The sequence below is a fragment of the Vigna unguiculata genome, chromosome 10 (assembly GCF_004118075.2).
Source record: "Vigna unguiculata cultivar IT97K-499-35 chromosome 10, ASM411807v1, whole genome shotgun sequence".
NCBI classification, from domain to species: Eukaryota; Viridiplantae; Streptophyta; class Magnoliopsida; order Fabales; family Fabaceae; genus Vigna; species Vigna unguiculata.
Window position 1 is genome coordinate 38,469,724 of NC_040288.1, and position 24,586 is coordinate 38,494,309.

Below are 24,586 nucleotides of genomic sequence, written 5' to 3' on the forward strand. Positions count from 1 at the left end.
ACATTTTTTCAATATTGTCTCTTATTTTTGAAACACGTTTGAGCGATGGATGAATCGGGGAATAGTCAATCGAAGACATATCAACAAGTTTTCTATTAGACCTTTATTTTTCTCTTAATATTTTTAGAATTTAGTTATATTTAAGGTGATATCTCTTTTAGTTTATTATTTCATTAGTTATCATAATTTACAGAGTTAAATATGTTTTTTGTCTCTTGACTTTCAGTAAAAATTGAAATTAGTTTTTCTCCAAAATTTTAATATTTTCAAACATGTTTCAAAATAATTTCTTAATTAATATTAAAGTGGAAATATGTCAAGTAAGTAAATAACTGCTTTCATAAAACTCGTTTAAAATATTAAATAAACTTAACAAATATTGGTTAAAAGGATTAAATCCAAATATTTATAAAGTTAAAAGATTAAATTAGGTTAAAATTTCAAAGATAAACTAATTCTTATTTTCACTGAAAATTAAAGGACTAAAAACATATTTAATTCTAATTTTTATACCTATAATAAATATGTATACCTCAGTTATTTAAGAACTTTCAAATAAGTTGTGTGTCACTTATGATACACTATGTGTAACTTTATGATTTTTCAAACGGAATACAATTTTTTAGAGAATGAAATTAGTATAAAAACAAATCACATTCGAAGGTACTAAAATTAAAATAAAAAATATTTTATATCTATCAACACTACATTTAAAGTAAAATAATTGAAAAATTAGTAGATATGGAAAGAGATTTTGTGTGTAATATTCATAGACAAAGGCATAAAGTGAAGTGTAAACGTTAGGCTTTCAAAAGTGACATGCCCTTTTGTTAGGCCTAACTTTCCAGGTCCTGTTCTTTTCACGTTTCTTTTTTTTCTCTGTTATTTATGTTTCACCACTCTTTTTTATATTATAACTTTTTTTTTTTACAAAATGACAACCTAATATAATGTTACATTTTTTTCTAATAACTGTGTCTTAATTATTTTCAAGTAAAGACCATCTCTTCTTATTTTATTAATATATAGAAATTATTAAGCATCCCTTTTTTTTCATTTTATTTAATTTTAAAAAGTTCAAAGTAAAAAAAAAAAAAAAAGAGTAGTAGTTTTGTAATGGTGTGTTTACATTGATTGATGTGGTTAGGTGTAGATGGTGGTTTAGAATGGGTAATGTAAGTACATAGCAGTAGCAGAAGAATTCACATGCTATGTTTAGTCATTAACTAATGAACATGCATGATTTCAAAGGTACACAATTATTACTGGATCACATTACTATAAAGTTCTAGCACCTTCTTCTGTTACCAACTTTTCTATTTCCTACTAACTATATCAAATCAGTTTTAATTTTACATCCTATGTTTAGTGAATATAATATAACAATGTGCTTAATTAATTTAGATTTGGTACAAAACATGTTTAATTGAAAGTAATGATTAATTAATTTTTAAGTGAGAAAGAGTGAGAGTTTTTATTTGAGCAAGAAGAGATGATAAAAAAGAAAAAGTGGAGAGTATCGTGTGTTTGTTGGATATTAAAAATATATTTTTGTGATTACGTGTATCTCACATCATTTTTTTCATGATGAGAACTAGACCGGTTGAATTTATCTGTTCAATTAGATGAGTTTTTTTTAAAATTATTTTTTCTTAAATTAAAAGAGATATAGGTGTGAAGTTTTATATTATAATCTTTTAGAACATAATTTAAGATAACATTCTTAAATATGAAAAGAATTAGAATAAATGAATGAGGTAAAACTTACATTGCTAATTAAAATGAGGTTAACGTAGAATATAACTTTAAAATTATCATTTTTAAAGATAAGCATATAATGAAATTTCAATATTAATACTAAATTATGTATTTTTGTTATATTATGAATAATTATTAAATATGTAAATTTTAAATATATTATTTTGATCTTAAATTTTATATCAAGATTTACCGTTAGATACGTGACATATAAATTTCAGTTACATAACAAGCAGGTGACGAGAAATTTAAATAACAACTTGTATCTAATTCATTATGCATGATATTATAGTAATTTTATAATTATTTTATCCTTACATGTAATAATTATTATTATTAGAAGTTAAAAATAAATTTTATTACAAGTGATCGGAAGTAATTAAACTTGAAGAAAAAGTAAGAGGAAAATAAGTTTACGCTACTAATATTATTTAATTAATATCAATTGTGGACTATATTGTTTTGAGCTTATAATACATATGTATCTGTATGAATTATATCTATATTTAAGGATATTATTATATAGTAGATATCCAATTAATATTTTATAAAACTACAAAATTTTCTTGGACGTTACCAGTTCAAATATCAATAAAGATGTTTAATAGTAACAACAATTAAGTCTTTTTAAATCTCTATTCTCATCTTCTTCTTCTTTTTTTGTTGAATTAAAGTTTGTAAAAACAAATCCACTTTCTTTTCTCAAATTTCTTGCAATCAAACACTCAATTTATAGAAATCAAAGTAAAGATATTATTTTAAAAAATATATATTTCCACTCAAATCAGAATATATATATAGAGAGAGATACAGACACACACACACAACCATCTCTTATATTTTGAACTGTTAAATCGATTAAAATAAGACATTAAAAAATAATTGTAATATAATAAGTAGAAAAATAACTTTCTTTCCATTTACTTTTCTAAATTGTTAGTTCGTGTCAAAATTCAAATGTTTAAATTTTTTAGATTTAATTTTAAATATAAACAATTTAACTTTGGACATTAAAATTTTACTTTCAAAGTAATTTCCAATCTAAAGAAAGTTGAATTTGAAATGTTGGAATTTAGATTATATTTTATATTAGTTTAATTTTATTTATAAATTAGGCAATTTTATGCTATATATGGAATGATTCTATTTTATTTACTTTTATAAAAATTCCTTCGTTTCTTGTTACCATTATTTATAATCCATCGGATTTTATGCTGATTCACAATAAACTATAATAAAAATATTTGATTTTATTTAAATTATAATACTTGTATATGTACACAAAAATGAATGTCTATATACATATGAATAATTTGTAGAAAAATAATCATTTTTAAATATATAAACAATCTTATAATTAAAATTCGTAATAATCAAATTAAATTTTAGGGTTTTAGTAAATAATGTATACTAGGACACAAATTTTTTTATTTGATAATTTTAAAAACTAAAACTAAATTAAAAATGGAATTGAAAAATAATATTGGAAGAGATAAAAATACTATGATAAAAAAATCCCTTAAAACAAATATTGTTGAAGTAAAAAATCTTAAACGTTTTTTAAAAAATCCTATAAAAGAATAATTCATTTAAGCCTTTCGTTCAATGTATGTAATCGACTTAAAAAATAGTTATTCTAATTCTTTGTAGAACTTTTATCATAAATTTATTTAGGCATTAGTTCAGATTTATTTACCCTGCTATAGTTTATCGAGATTATCTATAATCGTATTTGTATCCGATAATATATAGATACTTTATTTTTATATTGATACTTAGATCAAAATATTTAATTTATATAATGGTAGTATATAATAAGAAAATTTATAAATAATAAGTAATTTTAGTAAAAAAAACCAATTAATTACTATACAGTAACTAATTTAAAAGAATTTATTGATAGGTAAAATAATTCTAAAAAATTATAATTAGTGTCTGAATTGATAATTTAAATAGTTTTTATTATGAATTTATTTATAATTTCGTTATTAACATTAATTATTAAGACTTTGACTATTAAAATAATTGATTTATAGATTAGTGACTAACATTAATCACAAAGGTTTTGACTACTAAAATGTAGTGATAGTTTTATGATGACAATAATTTATAATTTTTATGTTTATAACTTTAGTATATATAGTTTTAGTTTAAATTCACACAATATCATCATATATTTATTACGTTTTTAATAATTGTACATTTTTCAATACTTATATATCATAATATAACATATCTTATTATTTTTAAAATAAATATATCAACATATCAAATACGAATTATATTAAATACACAGTATACTTTCTTCGTATTTTTAAGTTGAAGGTTTATTAGAGAAATCAACAAATATAATATATTTTTATTATAATGAAATGATTATGAGATTTTATATTCTGCCCATCTTTATTTATACATTTATTAATCCAATATGTGTAAACTAATTAAAAATTAGATACGAAATTTTAAACAATTTAATATTATCTTAAATTTTGAAAATAATAATTAAAGATAAATGTATAGTAATATATAAAGAGATTATTCTTTTGTGTCAATATTTTGTTTTTCCAAATTTTTCTTTAATTATTATTTTAAAAATTAATTATTTTATAAATATTTTACTTTTTAATTGTTAATCTAAAAAATTCTTTTAATTTTAGATATTATTTTATAAATTTATTTAATTTTTAATAATTATTTTATTTAACAACTATTTTAAAAATTAAGAATCTTTAACTAATTTTTATAAAAATTAAAAAGTACAATCACATGTATTATCGTATTTGTGTTTCCGCTGATATATAACAGTTAATTGCACCTTATTGATTGATCTTCACATTTTACTATGCTACTTTTCTTTTATTTTTTTTCCAATTTTGCAGAAAAAAAATCAACTTATTTTTCACATTGTTAAAGCACTCAACTATTTTTTATATGAAATTACTCACACTTAACTATTTTTTAAATCACCCTCGAAAGGACCATTGTTCTTAAACTACTGTTGCTTAATTACAAACAATGTGCCCTCCAACTGCATAAAAAGACACAATGAACCTTCCAACTTCATAAAAAGTCACAGATGAAAACTGATACAATGAAAACTTGATGAAGAATCACCACCATTAATGAAGTAGCTATAGTACTTTAAATTATTCATTTTCTGAAAATTTCACACAAATCACTATATAGAAGAAAGGGTTTCAAACATCCAATATTTATGGTCAATGAGGTTAATACATTTTTTACAAACTCATTATAATTAAGAAAAATAATATAATTTAAGTATAGTGGTGCATGCTGATATGGTGGTCAAACTTTTTATTCCACACTGATATAGATCATCATCACCTACCACCATCTTGAAAAAATGAGATGAAAAATAGTGTACATAAAACCAAAACAAAAATAGCAAAACTCACAACACATAACTTTGTTTCGAAAATATTGGGTGAAAAACTTTAAAAACATTTGCACTACGAAAATGATAAGTTAACAATTTTTTTTTTACAAACTTTAACAAACTAAAAAAATACTACTTTATTATAAACAACTTTAATTCATTGTACTTTCCCAGCTATTTCATGTCAATAAGACTATGTCTATTATCTAATTAGGGATGCAACTTTTTTAGACCAACTTCTAGCTATAAATCTTCTATACCTTTTCTATTTACTTATTATTAGGAAAATTTGTTAGTCGGATGATTTGTTTTTTATCCATTTTAAAAAGTTAATTTAAGCATAATAAAGTTAATTTAAATTTACATAATCGTTCTATAATAATATAAGATTTACATGTATTTGTATATTACACAATTTGTTTTATTTTATCTTAACATTTCATTAATATATCACAAATTTATTTGATCTGTAATTGATGTAGAATTTTTAATATTTTTATTGAAATATATTATAACATTTAATATTGTATTTATTTATATATTACAAATTTATTTTTTTAATTGATGCGAAATCTTCATTATTTCATTGAAATATTGGTAAGATTAACTTTACAAACTTGAATTTCTTTTTCATAAAATATATTTTCTTCATATCATAGTATATTATTTTTGATAATATTACATTAACTTAAAAATATATTAATCTTAGCGTTGTATTGAAATAAAATTTACAAATAAAAGATATATAACTAATAAAATTTATATTAAGATAAATAGTATCACTGTAAATATAATATGCTATTATTAGATAAATCATTAATAATATATATATATATATATATTAATTTTTTAAATAATATAGAACATTGTAATTAGAATTTATCTGTAATTAGTAAAATAGAAAAAACTTATAATCATTTTAATAGTATTTTTAATAGGTAAGGAAACATATTATTAAAATGTCTATAAGCATGATGTTAAAATTTTGTAATTGCGGGAAGTGACGATCAATAAAATATGAAGTACAACTATTGTAGCAACACAACATTTTTACATTTTTTTGGGAGAAAATTCACAAAATTAAAAAACAAAATTTTGTCATAATTCCAATTTTGAGTGACAAATTGTCGCGGTTGAACAAAAATCACGTCGGAAGCAACTATTAGTTTTGTTTGAATGCTTAAATATACTGAAAACCCATCAAACACATGTAAATTGGATACAGACTTATTTTTAACCATTTCATTAGTATTCAAACAAAGTCATAACCTTCATATAACATTCTTAATTCTATTAAAGACCTTTTAACTCCATATGTCTACAAGATCAAAACAAAAGCAATATTCCATTATCTTTTTAACTTGATAAAATCAACCCAAAAATATAATTTATCTCTAATTTACTAATCACACAGTGTAATTATATATTACATTAATATCATAGTCACAATTACCATTTTTTTTCAACCACTATAAAAAAATGTCTCAATAATAATAAATTTTAGTGATAAAAAGTTGTTAGTCAAAATTCTGACAAATTTATATATCAATTTACAAAATATAAAATTATTGATAAATAAAATAGTCAATATAATAAATAAAAAATTATAATTAATTGTTAGATTGGTCATTGATTAATTAGAGACTAATTTAAAAATAAAATTATTTAGTAACAAAAACTTTAATAACTAAATTTTAGAAACCAATTATAATTTTTTATTTATAATAATGATTATTTTAATAACTAATTTTTTTATTATTTTGTAATCTGATCATTATATTGATTGACAATTTTTTGTTAATAAAATTAAAATTGGTTGTCAACCAAACGTTCTCTTAGAGTGAACCAACAATTATATATCTAAATTTCAACCTCTTAACTTACATATTGTTTACACATTCAGAATATAAATTATATAATCAAAATATCTATGTTCAAATAAATTCATGTGGGTATCATTATGAATTTTAATATATCAAAGAAAATATTTGTTATACTAAAAATATTTTTTTATTATAAAAAAAACTATTTGGTAAAAGTAAATATGATTAATTTCAAAGAAAATATGTTTGAATAATGTAAGTGCAATTCTTGATAAGCCAATGATAATAAACTCAACTAAACTTGATATAAGAGCAGTATTTTTATTTCGAATTTTAATTACAATAAAATTAATATAGTTAGAAGTATTTTGTATTTATTTTAATATAGAGAATAAAAAATTATTGAATAACAATAAATTTTAATAGTAAAAAATAATTAGTTATTATAATAACCAATTTAAATTTAAATTTATAAATAAAAAATTATTAATAATTAAAATAATTTAAAAAATTATAAATGATATCTAGAATAGTTTTTGTTATAAATTTATTATTAACCTATTTTTTTCGCCAAATTTGATCGTTATTTAAAAGTTTTATTTAGTGAGAATAAAAAAGAAAATAATCTCCAAGCATGTCTAAATAAACGAATATTTGTTGTTAATAAAAACATAATGTTACAAGTACTTTCTTGAATAGAATAATGAAAAAAAAGTATTATTATCTATTAATATTTTTATATTAAATAGTAAATATGCTATTAATTAAATCATATAAAAGCACAATTACTTTATTTAACAATATCTTAACAGTATTTTGTATTTCCAGTCTCCAAACCAACTAATAATAACAATAATAATTTGTGAGTCCACCACTAGACGAAATCATACTTTCATAAAAATATATTTGAATGTTTATCTTATAGAATACGAAGACTAAAATACGCTCAGGAATAAAAAGTTAAATTTTTTAAATGTAGGAGAAATAACAATTCATAAATAGTTGTATTTATTCTGCTTATTTTCTTAAAATATTTAATTATCAGTAAACGTTGACAGATTTATCCTTTTTTTTTTCTTTGTAATTAAATGCTCTGGACAGGTATAAATTAATAAAAATTTGATTCCATGCACAGGTGCAAAAACTTGTACTCAGTTTTTTCTGCAATTATGCAATCGATGTCAACTTTGTTTATAATTAATCTCCATAAAGAATTTTGACAAACCATATTTAATATTTTTTCTTAGTTTTAAAGACTTTTACCTTATTAACTAGTTAAAATAAATTTAAATATGAATTTAAATGTAATAAAGCTTACAAATGAAAAATTCATTAATTTTTATAGTATTTATATTTTTTACTTATATACTTTTAATATAGTTAGCGCATGAAAATTAATTTAAAGCATAAATAGTGTTTTTGAGAAAAAAAATACAATTTTTTATGTTATGCATTTGAAAACTAGCCGATTACTTACTTTAATAAGGATCATTAGTGAAAGATATCAATATTTTGAAAAAACAAAAAAGTAGTTATTCTCAATATAACTTGCGCCGATACATGAGTTTTCTTAATCTTATCCTATTAGCTATAGAAAAAGGAAATATATTAAAAGTAAAAATTAATAAAACATTTATTTACTTTTTCTAAATATCACTTATTTAGAGTGGATGGAGCGTGAGTGAGAATATCAAATTATCAAATTATAGAAATAAAAATGTTTTAATGAATTTCCCTTTCTATAATTTCCATTAATAAAAAGATGACAAAAAAGATACGAAGGATCAGTATTACGCGAAGAGACACACGAAGGTGTCACCGGAAAAGTACAGAGAGAAATTAGGATTTTAATTGTTATTAATAAATTAATTGGAAAAACTAACGGACCATAATTTTCCACGCGTTCCGTTTCGCGTGGGTTCCACTCGCCGCCGTCCAGAACCGTGGGTGAGGATTTTGAATCAGTTTCGTTTGGTCACGCTTAGGTATATCTATGATTTATACTCGCTACAAAAGCGGAAAATACCGAGTTACCCCTGGCGGCAGCGAGTTTACGATTTTGCCCCTTTGTAAAAAAAATTAAATGGCGAAAATGTCCTTGGACGGTAATTACTTAACGGTGACCGGTGGAAACTCCGGCCGGCGATATGGGATCCATGTTTTCCTATAAAAACCCGTCACCACACCCTCTCTTTCCCTCATCAAATTGCATTCTCTTTGTCTTTCTCTTTCTACTTTCTCTCTCTAAATTGCACCTATAGAGCGAGCCTCTTCTATCTCTCTCTACATCGGTCTCTCTCTTAAATCGCCCCCTTCTGTGCGGAGTGAGAAGAGGTAAATTATCTCTCTCCAGGACTAATTAATTTAATTTTCTATTTTTTAATATTTAAAAAAATAGAGGTGGGGTGGGTTGTTGATAATTTCAGTGGTGAAAATCTGGGAGGGTAGAGAGAATCAGTAAATGATTATGATAGTGAATGAGGAAATCAGGGTTGACTGTTTCTTTTGATTTGTGCATTATTTGGTTTGATGGTTTGTGATTGGGAGAATGGAGGGCAACTGGTTTGATCTCTGAACGTGGGGTGTATGTGAGGATAAGATCTTGGTGAACGGGTGTGTGGGAATCTGGAATCTTGGTGGATGGGGCGTTGGTGGAGGTACTAACTTGGCTTTGGTTATTGAAACCCTAGATATGATGATTAGGTCACTCGGTGGATGGAGTGGATGGAGTTTTTGTGGTTCCACGTTCAGTTTTGATTTAGGTTTTGGGATGACAAATTAGTGGTCTTTTGATCTGGTGTGGTGTGAGTTCAGGACTGTTTTTTGTGTTTGTATTTTGCTGGGCCGTGTCTGATTTGACCATTGTCATTTGATTCTTGAAAGGAGTTCTGTTGATAGGTGGATTGGTGTTGATGAACATTGGATGGTTTATTGTAGATTGGCTTTTGGGGTGTTCTTAGTGTTAGGTTTTCCTTTGAAGTTGTTTCTGGTGTTAGGTTTTGATTTGCTATTGGAAATATCTGACTCTGATGTGTTCCTTTTGGATCATTTGTTTGTTTTAGTTTCATCATCAATTATAGACATATTGTGATCAACCTATACTTGTACACAAGTCGTCACTACCTGTAAAGATTGGTAAATTGTGGATTTCATTCTATGTGTTCGTACAATTGTTTGTTTTGGTTTGGGTTAGTTGACAGATATAGATTCTTGTGATTGTCTTCTGCTATACTGCATCTAGGTTGTATGTGCTTTTACTTGTTCTGTAAACTCTGCTGCTTGTTACCTTACACTTTGAGGTAAGAATTCGTACCTCGAGCCTTACAGCCCTTTGTACCTTTCGATTTGCAGGTGCACTGTCTGTTCTCATTGTGGGCATGTCATGGGTATTGTCTCTTAAAAAAAATAAAAGCAACCTTTCTGTTCAACAATATATTCCGAGTTTAGTTTGTATACTTATGCATATGAGATGGGTTCTCGAGGAAGGCCATTATTTGATCTCAATGAACCGCCTGCAGAGGATAATGATGATAGAGATGGTATTGTCTGCATCCAGCCCCAAAAGACACTCCCCTCGACAAATCCCCATGCTTCTGATTTATTTGCAACATCAACTGCAGCCCAAGGAATAATAAATAATCATGCTTTTTCACATGCCTCATCTGTCTCTGGATTTCAACCTTTTGTTCGGCCTAAATTCACTGGTGTGCCTGAACCAGATGCTGAATTGAAGAAAGCAGGAGATCAGGACACAAAGGTTTCCTCAAAGTCAAGTAAAGATGAAGATGTGAAGGTTATAGATTCACGGATACAAAGTTCAGCAAATGCCCAACCTATTGAGAGGGAAGAAGGGGAATGGTCTGATGAGGACGTCTTTGCTAATGCTAATGGAGGTAATAATGCTAATTCAAATGGAGGTAGTAATGCTAATGCAAATGTAGGGAATAATTTGGCACAGCGAAGTCAAGCTTCAGAAGAGGTAGCAACATCTGGAATGGTGGATGGGGGTGTTGTGGTTGCTTCTGACTGTAAGCCTAGAAATCTTAAAAGTTCTGATAGTATAAATGATGAAAAGGGTAGTCATACTTCTATAGGTCTAGAATCAAATTCGAGTGAGCAGAAAAGCAATAGTATTCCAAATTCAGAAAGCAATATAAAAAGTGAAACCTCTACAGATGCACTGGAGGAACCCACTTTAGTTCCCAAGCAAAAAGAAGTGAAAGGTATTGAAGCAAGTCACGCACTTAGGTGTGCAAATAATCCAGGGAAGAGGAAGATTGACCAACGGAAAGAGGAAATGTTGGGAAAGAAACGTAATAGACAGACAATGTTTCTTAACTTAGAGGATGTTAAGCAAGCAGGTCCTATTAAAACCTCAACCCCTAGAAGGCAGAATTTCTCGTCATCTGTTGTAAGTCGTACAATAAAGGAAGTCCGCACTATTCCTGCACAAGTTGAGCGTGTTGGAATTGCTAAGGATCAGAAGCTCACTGAGACTACTTCTGGTGAAGGTGGCAACCATGCTGATGCACATGAACCTAAATCTGATTCTAATGGCGATACTACAGGACCACTTGTTAGATCCAGGAGGTTAAACAGTGAAACAGAGCCTCCTGCAGAGGCCAATTTACCACCCATTCCAAGACAGGGTTCATGGAAACAATTGACAGATTCAAGGCAGCAGAAAAACACTATTCATTCTAATAGGAAGTTGGGATTGAGTGGTCAAAGTTCCAATGATGTTAAATTAGGAAACAAGAAGCATCTTTCTATCAAGAAGCAGACTCCTATCAGCAACCAGTCCCAGGACACATCTGTTGAACGCCTTATACGGGAGGTGACCAGTGAAAAGTTTTGGCATCACCCAGGTATCAAGTAATTTTATTATGACCATAGTGCAGATATACTATTATTGTTAAGCTTTTTGGTCTCTTTAGATTTGTTTCATTTTATTCTTTGCACTCGTGTGGTTTCTGATTTCTCATCTTGTTGCTCCCTTCCTCCAGTTATCACACTGTGAGATTCATAACACTGGAGAGATATGCAAAGGTGATGACAGTTGTTTTTGGAATGAAATTTGATATTGATTTGATAGCTTCCTCTGGTTTACATGAATTCTTTATGTAATCCAGTTGCCATCATATGCCTCTTTTGTGTTATGGTTCTCAAGTTGTCTTCTTTCTTCAGAGAGAATGAAAGATAACCGGTGGAAGGGAAACTTGGAGCTTTACTTCAATTTAGTATTTTGACTATTATCTGCCCATTGTTCTATTTTCTCTTCGTTACTTGCTGATTTTATCCAGTGTGTTAGAGTGTTTGTTTTGTTTTCTGTGATTTGGATTGTTTGCTTTGTTTTCTGTGATTTGGATTGTATGAATTGGTTTTAAATGCAAAATCATGTTGTCTCAATTTGTCACCCATGGTTTTAGATTTCTTACAAGGGACAGTAACAATTATTTGACCATTTTCAAAACAAAGTTCGTCAACTGTTATATTGTTAGTGTTATCCTACAAAATATACATACTGTAGATAAGAACTCCTCACATGTTCTTAATTAGAAATTGTTATCTTTCCATTCAAACACAGGTTTATTTATTAGAATGTCATTTCATGGATATTAGGGTCTATGGCTATTGTGGGTGGAAATATGGCAAACCTGCTGAACAAATTGACTTTAGTCTGACATTTTATTTTCACGTTCTGTTTTTCTTTATGTAATAGAACTTCTGGAAGAGTTTTCTCGGTGTAATATTATGATCACAAGAGCAAACAAATGCAAAAACATGTATCAATCATAGTTTCATATAGCTGGTTCCTATTATTTGTAGGTTAAGGCTTTATGTTGTAGTATGTACTTGCTCATTTAAGCTCTAATGCATTTGCTTCTAGTAAATGGATTGATCTTCATTTGTCATTTTTCTGTGTTAATGCAGATATATCCTTTGGTTCCTTTTGAATTTTTTGTTATTTTTTTTATTATTGTTGGTAACTAATTTGAAGATCCTGTCATTCAGAGGATACTGAGCTTCAGTGTGTCCCTGGACGGTTTGAATCAGTGGAAGAGTATGTTAGAGTATTTGAGCCTTTGCTTTTTGAGGAATGCCGTGCTCAACTTTACAGTACTTGGGAAGAGTCAACAGAAACAGTGTCAAGGGATACTCATATTATGGTGCGAGTGAAGGCGAATGAGTCGAGGGAAAGAGGTATATGTCTTGTACCTTTAGGTGCTTGTTTTGTGTTAGATATATATTTTATTCCTTGTGCGAAGCAATTTCATTGCTGTGAACTGATACTTATTGCATTATTTTAAATGCTCCATCTGAATAATAGAAACTGTCTCCTTAGTTCATGGAATTTAATTTTCTCTTTCCCTGCTTGTAATTTTGTTTGGACCCTAACTAACCGTGCTTCATGCTTTATCCTTGCAACTTCAACAAACAAATATGTAGTCCCTTCCTTTGCTGCTTCTTATTGCTTTTGTTTTTTTAATCTGTGGGTTTAATTTATCTGAATCTCTTTTTAGGGTGGTATGATGTGAAAGTTCTTCCTGTACATGAGTTCAAGTGGTCATTTAAGGAGGGTGATGTTGCAATTCTTTCATCCCCCAGGCCTGGATCAGGTTTGTTGCCAAATATCTAGTACATGATAATCAGTTCTAAATTTTTTTGTAGTTCAATCATGTTAATAGTTTCATTATGCAAGCAGTTAGATCCAAGCAGAACAATTCATCTGTAGCTCAGGATGATGGGGAATCAGAAGTCACTGGACGAGTGGTCGGCACGGTTAGGCGGCACATACCTATTGATACCCGTGATCCTCCTGGTGCTATTCTTCATTACTATGTTGGAGACTCTTATGATCCCAGCAGGCAAGTGTTCATTAGAATTTTCCCATTGAGGTTCCTTGACTGTGTTGCTGTGCACTTATTTGGTTCCAATATTGATCTCAAATGTAATTGTTCTTTCCTGTAGGGTTGACGATGACCATATCATAAGAAAGCTTCAAAGTGGAAGCATATGGTACCTCACCGTTCTTGGTTCTCTTGCTACCACACAAAGGGAGTATGTTGCCCTACATGCATTTCGTCGACTAAATTTGCAGGTAAATGCTGAAACCTATCATAATATGAAGTAGTGTTGTGGGATTTCAATTCTAACTATTTTTACTTTCCAGATGCAAACTGCAATCCTTCAGCCTAGTCCCGAACACTTCCCTAAATATGAGCAACAGACCCCAGCCATGCCTGAATGCTTCACACAGAACTTTGTTGAGTATCTACGTAGGACCTTCAATGAACCCCAGTTGGCAGCAATCCAATGGGCTGCTACGCACACAGCTGCTGGCACAAGTAGTGGATCAACAAAAAGGCAAGAACCTTGGCCATTTACCCTCGTTCAAGGACCTCCAGGAACAGGAAAAACACATACAGTGTGGGGAATGTTGAATGTCATTCACCTTGTTCAGTATCAGCACTACTACACCTCTTTACTAAAGCATGTGGCCCCTGAGAGCTACAAGCAAGTCAATGAGATTAATTCAGATCATGTACCCACTGGATCTATCGATGAAGTTCTTCAAAACATGGACCAGAATCTCTTGCGAACCTTACCTAAACTGGTCCCAAAACCTAGAATGTTAGTCTGTGCTCCATCTAATGCTGCCACTGATGAGCTTCTTGCTCGTGTTCTGGATCGTGGATTTATTGATGGGGAGATGAAAGTTTATCGACCAGATGTGGCTCGAGTAGGGGTTGATTCTCAGACACGTGCTGCACAAGCAGTTTCTGTTGAGCGCAGAACTGAACAGCTTTTAATCAAGAGTCGGGAAGAAATTATGGGATGGATGCACCAGTTAAAGAATCGTGAGGCACAGTTGACTCAGCAGTTGCATTGTCTCCACAGAGATCTTAATGCTGCTGCCGCTGCTGTTCGTTCCCAAGGATCTGTTGGTGTTGATCCTGACCTTCTCATGGCCCGAGATCAGAATCGAGATGCTTTGCTACAAAGCCTTGCTGCTGTGGTTGAAAACCGGGACAAGGTTCTGGTTGAGATGTCTCGCCTAGCTCTTCTTGAAAGTAGGTTTCGACCTGGTAGTGGATTTAATTTGGAAGAAGCCCGTGCTAGTTTAGAGGCCAGTTTTGCAAATGAAGCAGAGATTGTTTTTACTACAGTTTCTAGCAGTGGCCGGAAGTTGTTTTCTCGCCTTTCCCATGGTTTTGATATGGTGGTCATTGATGAGGCAGCCCAAGCCAGTGAGGTGGCAATTCTGCCTCCCCTCTCTCTCGGTGCAGCTCGGTGTGTTCTTGTTGGAGATCCTCAGCAGCTTCCTGCTACAGTTATAAGCAAGGCTGCTGGAACATTGATGTACAGTAGGAGTCTTTTTGAAAGGTTCCAACAAGCAGGTTGCCCGACAATGTTGTTGTCCGTGCAGTATAGAATGCACCCTCATATTCGGGATTTCCCTTCTAGGTACTTCTATCAAGGGCGGCTTACCGATAGTGAAAGTGTGGCTAAACTTCCTGACGAGCCATACTACAAGGACCCTTTACTTAAACCTTATATATTCTATGATATCAGACATGGGCGCGAGTCTCACAGAGGTGGATCAGTCTCTTATCAAAACATACATGAAGCACAATTTTGTCTCAGATTGTATGAGCATGTTCAGAAAACAGTCAAGTCTTTGGGTCTAGGAAAAATTACTGTTGGCATAATTACTCCATATAAGCTGCAATTGAAATGCCTCCAGCGTGAGTTTGACGAAGTCTTAAATTCAGAAGAAGGGAAGGATCTATATATCAATACAGTAGATGCTTTCCAAGGTCAAGAACGAGATGTCATTATAATGTCCTGTGTCCGTGCATCTAGTCACGGTGTTGGCTTTGTTGCAGATATTCGTCGGATGAATGTTGCCCTTACACGTGCAAGGAGGGCCCTTTGGGTATGAAAATCATTCTAAAGCATTCATTCATCGGTGACAAATTTATTTATGTATTAATTAGAAAATAAACTTGTAATAGTTGATAATATTATTGATAGTTTGCTACCATTACAGGTCATGGGAAATGCGAATGCTCTGGTGCAATCTGAAGATTGGGCTGCATTGATTAATGATGCTAAATCTCGAAATTGCTATATGGACATGGACTCTCTTCCTAAAGACTTCCTGGTGTCGAAGGGACCTGTTTACACATCATTGCCCGGTAAGCCTTCAAATATGAGGGGCATGAGATCAGCTGGACCAAGATATAGAGCAATGGATATGCATATGATGGATTCCAGGTCGGGAGCACCATCTGAAGATGACGAGAATATGGGTGCTCCAATTGGCTCCAGAAACGGGAACCATCGCCATTCACGGTTTTCAATGGAGAATTCCGTAGATGATTTTGATCACGGGGGTGACAAAACAAGAGATACTTGGCAGTATGGTATACAGAAGAAGCAGAACTCATCTGGACCCATGGGAAAGAGAGACGTATAACCATTCCTTGTCTGCAGATTCTTCTTCTGCATCACGTGGAGATTTGTGGGCTGTTTGATTTCCTCATACTGTGATCTCCCACAGTCAAAAGCTTGTCTCGGCCGTGATATTGGGGCTTTCGGCAAAGCTGTATGAGCCACAAGATTCTCAGGCTTGGAAGAGGGAGGTGCATGCAATGGATGGATGAGTTGGACAGATGCTTGTGTTGGTTCTGACGAAATTTGGGCACAATAACTGGGATGATGGGATTTGTGGGGAGAAGACTGCAGAGATTTGCTGCCAGCCCTTATTTATGGAGTGAATGGATTGGAGATAACCTGCTGGAAAGCGGGGGAATACTCAATTTTGTATCAGAATGACAGGAAAAAACATGATTTTAGGGATCTAAGGACGCAGTTTGCTGTCAACTACTGACTTTGTACATAGATGGGTTCACAACATTTTTTAGCAAATTGTTTGTGTTTCATCAATTTCATGACAAGCTCAAGTGTTTCACTTCCAAAGAAGAAAGCAAATATAGGGGTTACCCATCTTCTTATGTTACTTTCCTATACACTGAAATCTGCTTGTATGAAAACTTCTATCATTTATTTATTAATTTATTTATTTTGTTGAAATCTTCTGTGTTGAGATAGTTACTTGAGATACGTCATACCAACGACAGCATTTGTTACTGTTCATATGCTGATAATGCCTTACTTTTCTAAATCAAAGGAGCACTTGATGGATTTTCCCTTGAGGAAAAAAAGGAGCTTAATCCATGAAAGGAAAAATTTGCAGAGAGAATTCCTAGTTGAAAGTAGCATCAATTATTAATCATCTATATCACGGGTTCCCTATTTGCTGGACATGACATTGCGCAGATCCAAGTTGACTTGACTGAATTTCGCATTAAAGAAGCATTTCATGTCATATTGGTTAGTTGTTTATGCATATTATTATTATATATACATTATATTTTGTAATCAAGAATAAAGATGAAGAGATGAAGGTAGCAATGGTAATAGTATTTAGTATTTTTTTTTTCTCATTTCTACCGTGTATGTATACAATAAATTAAGTAGATTAGCATATAGTAGATGCAAATGAAATACAGAAATATGGTTGGTACAGTATAGACAAGGGCACGTGTTTGGAGTGACCTTATCTGGCGGCTACCTTATTATTTGTTAACGAGGTGACGGCACATGGCACGGCGCGTGCACTATCTTCAACTCCAATCTTACAAACCTAAAACTTTTATAGGATACTTCTGAATTTGAACGTTAGATTTTTAGGCATGCTATGTTCTCAAATATAATATTAATGTTTCTGTATCTATCTCATTAGGTTGGCTGTATAATAATATAACATTATTATTCATGGCAGTCTAAGATCTTGAATCAATGAGAATCCTCATTCGGATGTTGACTACTTCCACTCTACGATCCTATTTCCATCAGAGATTTTTCTAAAATGGACACTATTGAACTCGATCCTTACGTGGACATTCGACATGTTGTATGTTTGGTAAAGGTATATGTGATTCTAATTTAGTGAGAACAAATATTATACAGCTTAAAATAGATAATTTGACTTCTATAAAAGAACATGAATGATATTGATTCAACGAAAAGTGTGTATACCTTTTCTATATATCACATTGAACTTATAATAAATATTTCTAAAATCACAAAAGGATTAAGAAAAAATAATGTGGCTCTAAATAGATGAGGTTGAGTTTGGGTAGTGAAGCCTAACCTAAGGTCCTTGAAATAGGGTTTGTTTGGTGGTGAATATTATAAATGCTGTGCAACAATGAGAGTGAGAGGTGCTTCCATATGGCAAAGAAATAAGTTCTTGAAGTAGGATCTTCAACAACTACAACAACTTTCATCTCTTTCTCATCTTCTTTTACAATCAAATCATACTATTTTCATGAAAAATCTCTCCTATATAAAAAAAAGTTTGATGAAGCAAACACCATAAAGAAAGAAGAGATAAGTTTGCTTTCATAAAACATATATACATTGCTAATGGGTTGAATGGAAAAAAAGTAATGGGTTACTTTCAAAAATGTCATATTTCTTATGTTGATTGTTTCTTCATTCTTCTATTTTTGTTTTAAATATATAGTGTGCTTATTGGTACTCAATAGTATGGATTAGGTTACTTAAGACTTTTGGGTTCAATGGAGTGAGAAAAAGGAGATTTGGATTTTCTGTTGTGATTTGTTGTGCTGTTTCTCTATTATGTCTTTATAATACATTAATTACCACTAATTTTGATATTTTAAAATATATTAAAAAAATATTTAAAATACCAACCCAGAGTATTTAAAAAAAACCAGAAATATTTGATTAAATGTTTTAAAAGAGAACGGTACAAAAGAAACAAATAAAAAATCTGGACTCAGAAAAAGGGGTGGGAGGAAAAATTATAATTAAATGTTATGTTTGATTAAGAAGAGAGAAAACAATGATAGTTAGGTCAATTGATATTCTCATATGTTATAATGTTTTAAAAGAAAAAAGTATAAATATTTGCTATTATAAAAATATAGTAAATTACTTCATTTTTTTTTCTATTATTAATAAATAAAATTAATAATTGTATAGAATTTAAATTTTAAAAATTTAAAATAGGGTTTTTACTTTCTGCATTTATACGGTGTTCTTTTTAGTGAGAAATATTAAAAGTATTCCTTTATATAGTTTTGTTTGAAAGACTCAAATGATCAGGAAAGTTTGTGGGTTGTAAAATTTGGATATTATATTTTGTATTGCACAATTACATTTTTTCTTATTATGCAATACTTTGGGTTATACAATCAAAATACCCATATAAACAACAAAGGATAAAATGAGAAACTTAAAAGACAAGGAGGTGTAGAAAGAAATTTAAGGGTGTTGGAAAAAGGTTTCCAAATTTTCCTATCCTAAATAGTATAGGAGGCCAAAAGCCCAAATATGGAAAATCTTACAGAGATACATGCAATTTAATAGCTAGATTTGTGTTATTTTGTTTAATAAATGATAATTATACAAAATTTAATGAATGGAAAATGTAAGAGACTGAAGATGTATAAAAAATAACTCTCTTATATTTTTAATAACTTATTATATAATTTCTAATAATTTATTTTAATTTCTTATATAATGTGACGGAGAGACATGAGCTAACAAGACTCTTAATAAATATAACTTTTTCTCTTTTTTTAATATATTTTCCGAATACTTCTAATTCAATGTCAATTTTAAATTATTTTCACTGTTTTCTATAAACAATTTTACACTCACTCTCATTTTCCTACTACTTATGCTCTCTCTCTGCTAAAAAAAAATTAATTGTTCGTTCCAAGCGAGTTTTTAGTTTTCAGAATTTTTTTAAAATCAAAACGTATAAGTTGAAATGATTTTTTAATGCAATTTGTAATACTTTTACATTATTTTCTAAAAAATAGTTTTTTGTGAATTTAGTTTTTAGTTAAATGAAAAGACTTTTACTTTGATAAAAAATATTTTAATCATTATTATCACTAATTCCATGTTATTAGTGACTATTATTTTTCTTGTCCTTATACAAGGTTTTACCTCCATAATTACTAAAATCGTTACTACTACTATCTTATTTTTATTATTGACATTGTTATGATATCATATCAAGTACATTTCCATTATTGTTATTATTAGCGTCAAATATCTGAAATTACTATTACCTCTATTAACATTATCATTATCATTATTTCATCATCATGTCTAGGTTGAAAAAATTGCAATATAGCATAAATCATAATTTAGATTATAGTAAATTGATTAAAACAATTTAAGAAATATTTAATTACAAAAAATAGTTGCTTTAACTTCAAGAGAATCCACCAAAACTTGAAAAATATTAAATAAATCATTAATCATCATAAAACTAAAATGGTAATTTAATCAAATCCATTTTTTTTTATTTTTTAATAATAAACTTACTTATTAATGAAACAAACAATTATGTTAGACTAAAAACTCATCTCAAAACTAAAAATAAAATATATTTTTTTCTTACTTCCAATACTTTTATTCACCTGTGTATGATTTTTGATAAAAAGAAATAGCTGTAAAAGAAATCTGTGAAGGGAAAGAAAAGACAGCAGTTAATAGACACGAAGCATAAGGCATGTAAATGTGATGTTACATGTTATGTTACATGTGACACATTACATGTGTGATGTTGGCATAAGGCTTCGGTGTGGGGCAACTTGTAAGAGCAAATTTGTTTGTGTAAGTGCTGCGCTGTTCAGTTTGTGCCCACAACACACACACACACTCACTGCGGTTGTTGTTGTTGTTGATGTAAACGAGGTTTTTATTTTAACGCTATCATATCATCGATCATCTCTTCTCCTTGTTTTTTTCTCCATCATTTCAGGTTCCATTCTTTCTTTTTCCTCTCAAAATATCTCTTTTCCTCTCAACCCCAACAAAATTCCAAACATTCCCCTCTCCTTTTCACGTCACTTACCACAACTGGGATGCTCCTCTTTCTCAAGGTAAGATCGCATTTCTGGGTTCTTCAAAAGTTTCCATCTTTTCGCTTCTCGGTCTGATGGGTCTGTTCGATTCATCCTTCAACTCTGTGTGATTTAATTTATTTTAAATTCTACAACTGAAGCTATTATATATATACATATATGGGGTCGTGTTATTTTATTGGGAGGGGAAGAAGACTTATTGGTATTGACTTGGCTTTTGGGATTCCCACTAGGGTAGTTAGGTGCTTGTTTTTGTTGTGTTGTGTTGTGTGTGTCACTGTGTCCTCCTCTGTACCATCTTGATTTCATTGGTAACAGTAAAAGCAAAAGGTTCTTTCTTGAGGAAAAGGGTCCCTTGCTTTAGGGCTGTGAGAGAGAAAAAAGTATTTCTTCTTGATGATGTCTTTTGATGGGTCTCTGGAATCTTATGCAAACCCTTCCTTCCATTTTGGTTGCTTGCTTAGGAGATAGAGGAATGAATAGCCAAAAGTATGCTTGTTGTTGATCATTGTGTTTTCCCAAAATTCCTGTTCCAACTGGATCAACTTTTTAAATTGCTTTTCTCCTCTGCAGTCAGGGAGATTAAGCATCCTATTCCTATCTGATTGTCTCTTGTATTTTAAATTTGTAAGAATTCTCAAACACTTTTGTCTCTTTTTCTTCTTCATGTATGGATCAGGGTTTTAAGTTTTGGCTTTTCATTCACCTGTTATTGTTTGTTGTTATGGTTGTTTTTTGCAGGGTTATTTGTTAACTGAATCCTTGGTGTAATTGAGATGGACGGTGATGTATTTGGAGAGCTAGGCAATTCAGCTCAAGTAGATAGCAGACTTTTACAGGTATTTCAGAAGAGCTTATTGCAAGCTCAAGATATTTTGAATCAGAACCGGTTGCTGATCAATGAGATAAACCAAAACCAGGAGTCCAAGATGCCTGATAATCTAAGTAGAAATGTGGGATTGATCAGAGAACTCAATAGCAATATCAGAAGGGTGGTTGATCTCTATGCTGATCTTTCTAACTCCTTTACCAAATCCAGAGAAGCTTCTTCTGAAGGGGACTCCAGTGGAACTTTGAAGTCTGATGGAAAAGTCAACCAGAAGAGAATTAGATCCAGCTAATTGATTGAATTTGATCTTTCTTGCAATCAACAAGTTTATTCTGATTCTGGAAGGAATTTGTTCGGTAGAACTGAGTAACATCATCCTCTGAAGTTATTTTTGTGCCAAGTCTTCTTCCATATTGGGTTTATGTTTAGAGGGCCAGAGATTTAGTTAATCATCTGATCTATGAAAGTAGCATCAATTTGAGGACATACAATTGTGATTTTGTGTAACTCTGTTAACTTGGTGAAATGAAGACCATTTACTCAAGTTTCCAAGCTTGAACTTCTTAGATCTCACTGATATTGATATTTAGTGCTAAATTTTGGAATATTATTCATTTGTTCTGCATGTTGATCATTTGATGAGTTGCTGATATTTGATACCTGAGATCCAATTACCAATTTACTGCTCGATTTATGTCATCATATGTTGATGATTGTGATCTTTAAACACACTCTGCAAAGATTAAAATCCTGAAATTTTATGTTCTGCTCTTTTATCACTTCATAATGATTTGCTCATTTGTTCTCCTCAGATTCATCATGTCTGGGGAAGCAAGAGCATGTTCAATAGTATTAATGAACAACTTTTTCAGATGTTTGGTGGTGTGGAAAGAAGGCCACCATAGATAGTTTACTCTATTCTGTTCACCAAACAAGACTAAGACTAGTCTTTGATCCTAATCACATGAAATATTATTGGAATTCTTCTATTGGAACACTTTTTTGGGTTTTGGGTGGACTTATAATGTTCTTGACATAATGGTTGCAGTAAGAATACTAAAATAAGCAAATGTGGCATTCTACCAAACATGAAAAAGTAGCAATAATTAACTCGAAAGTCTTCCTTTGGAGGCTCATCTGATGCTGAGAGCCTAGGATCCATCCACACACAATCTTTATTTAGATAAAGAGCTTTATGACAGAGAGTTAAAGAAAGAACTTTAATGTAATTCAAACAACATTTTAATTCTCTTTAGTCTTAGTCTCTATCATCACTCTGATTCAAGTATATCAGTTTTTCTTCTATTTCATAATTATCTTTAGTGACTAAAATACAAGCAATAGTTAAAGCATCCTTGGTTAATGGAATCAAACATTCTTACTTTTTTGTATGCACAGTATTCAACAATCAAATGTTCATCTAAAGTTTAACAAGTTTTTGAAAGACAAAGAAACAGTTAAAAGATTATTATTTTTTTCATTCTCTGTCTTTTTCTATTCAAATAAATATTCAGATAAAATTGTAGAAAATGAAACTATACTTTGGTTCACACAATGTCCAAAACATTCTCAGACCAGACATTCAAAGTTAGGAGTACCAGATTGATCTCTCATGTCACATGACAGGTCTTACAACCAATGGCAGAGCATTTTTTTTTTCCTTTTGTTTGTCTACTTCAAAAGAAACCAAACCAGATTGAAAAATGATTAATGCTATTGTTTGTATTAAAACTAGTTTCAACTTTCTAAATAACCTTCATTATTGTTATTTTTTCTTATTTATAATAATTGTGTAAAACAGTTAAGGTTAGAAACATAATTAAAAAGAAAAAAAAGTGAATATTATACTTTTTAAGCAGATAATAGAACAGGAGCAAAACCTCAATTGTTTAATTGTTTTTATTATTATTCTTTGATTACAAATAAATGGTTACGTCGATATGAACATTGACCTTTGTTAAGCAGATTGTGAAGATAATTTTATAATTTTAATTAAAATAATTGTGTAAGTAGGGTCTAATAACTCAAAGTTGCAGTGTGGTCCAAACGTAGAACGAATACTCATATAATATTAGTATTTGTTAAAAAAGAAAAAGAAAACTAAAACTCATTCTATTTTCAGACTACCAACAACTCCAGAGTTTTGTGCTGATTGTTGCCTCCATGAATCTGTATTGGAGGACATTTATGAACTTGCTTCATTTGAAACAATTATTTTTCCCTAAAATATAAAAATTAATTTTCCCAATAATTTTAAAAACAAGCTTAATGTTCTTGATGAAGCTAATGATCCATGTAGTATACACAAATAAAATTTCTCCCAACAAAAAATTTTGTAATATATTTTCTTTGTGATTGTTCTAATTTATATATCTATATATCTGAGCAATAAGTCGTGTACATAATCATATTTAGATGAAATTGTGAGAGAAAATTAAACTTGAGTAAAATAAAAATTTGTAGATAACTTGAAAAAAAAAACTTAAAGAACTTTGTGATATAAGAGAATAATTCCTGAATATTTTTTTAATAATTTGGATACTTCAAATAAGATTTTAAAATTCAAAATAATCAACACAAACAACTCACACCATAACTGGATATGAAAAGTCTCTTTCAATTAGGTAGCTTAGATCTATATAACATTGAATTATTCAAAGATTTAAAGAAAAGGAGTGGTGAAAATCTTCTTTGACCACTAAATTTGGAGTAGATTTTTTGCTGTATTAAAACTTTAATATTTGACATTATTGTTAGATTCCTTGCAACTTGTTTTGAACAGTTTCTTGCGGTACTG

General features: G+C 29.9%; 2 protein-coding genes across 6 annotated transcripts; both read left to right on the plus strand.

Moving 5' to 3' along the window:
- Positions 1 to 9,049: 9,049 nt before the first annotated feature.
- LOC114166982 lies at positions 9,050 to 17,079 on the plus strand. Its single transcript, XM_028051871.1, has 8 exons — positions 9,050 to 9,312; positions 10,330 to 11,846; positions 12,994 to 13,182; positions 13,503 to 13,598; positions 13,685 to 13,847; positions 13,951 to 14,080; positions 14,153 to 15,919; positions 16,034 to 17,079. Exons 2-8 carry the CDS (start codon positions 10,448 to 10,450, stop codon positions 16,460 to 16,462), a joined length of 4,173 nt encoding a protein of 1,390 aa, XP_027907672.1. The 5' UTR covers positions 9,050 to 9,312; positions 10,330 to 10,447; the 3' UTR covers positions 16,463 to 17,079.
- A 3,620-nt stretch (positions 17,080 to 20,699) lies between these two features.
- Positions 20,700 to 22,396, plus strand: LOC114165039 (protein ELF4-LIKE 4-like). Of its 5 annotated transcripts, none has more exons than XM_028049665.1 (3): positions 20,701 to 20,978; positions 21,534 to 21,587; positions 21,702 to 22,396. In XM_028049665.1, the coding sequence occupies exon 3, from the start codon at positions 21,737 to 21,739 to the stop codon at positions 22,079 to 22,081; it is 345 nt and encodes a 114-aa protein (XP_027905466.1). In that variant the 5' UTR covers positions 20,701 to 20,978; positions 21,534 to 21,587; positions 21,702 to 21,736; the 3' UTR covers positions 22,082 to 22,396. The 5 variants fall into 5 exon arrangements, with proteins under 5 accessions (XP_027905469.1, XP_027905466.1, XP_027905465.1 ...); XM_028049667.1 differs by lacking the exon at positions 20,701 to 20,978 and adding an exon at positions 21,021 to 21,038; XM_028049666.1 differs by lacking the exon at positions 20,701 to 20,978 and adding an exon at positions 21,045 to 21,449.
- Positions 22,397 to 24,586: the final 2,190 nt, after the last annotated feature.

What these genes read in the sequence shown, in the direction of transcription:
- LOC114165039 (XM_028049668.1), top strand. Translation starts at nt 21,737, where the DNA reads ATGGACGGTGATGTATTTGGAGAGCTAGGCAATTCAGCTCAAGTAGAT.
- LOC114166982 (XM_028051871.1), top strand. Translation starts at nt 10,448, where the DNA reads ATGGGTTCTCGAGGAAGGCCATTATTTGATCTCAATGAACCGCCTGCA. An exon ending in AAAGTTTTGGCATCACCCAG is followed by an intron (nt 11,847 to 12,993) that starts GTATCAAGTAAT and finishes CCTGTCATTCAG; the next exon opens with AGGATACTGAGCTTCAGTGT. An exon ending in TTCGTCGACTAAATTTGCAG is followed by an intron (nt 14,081 to 14,152) that starts GTAAATGCTGAA and finishes TTTACTTTCCAG; the next exon opens with ATGCAAACTGCAATCCTTCA.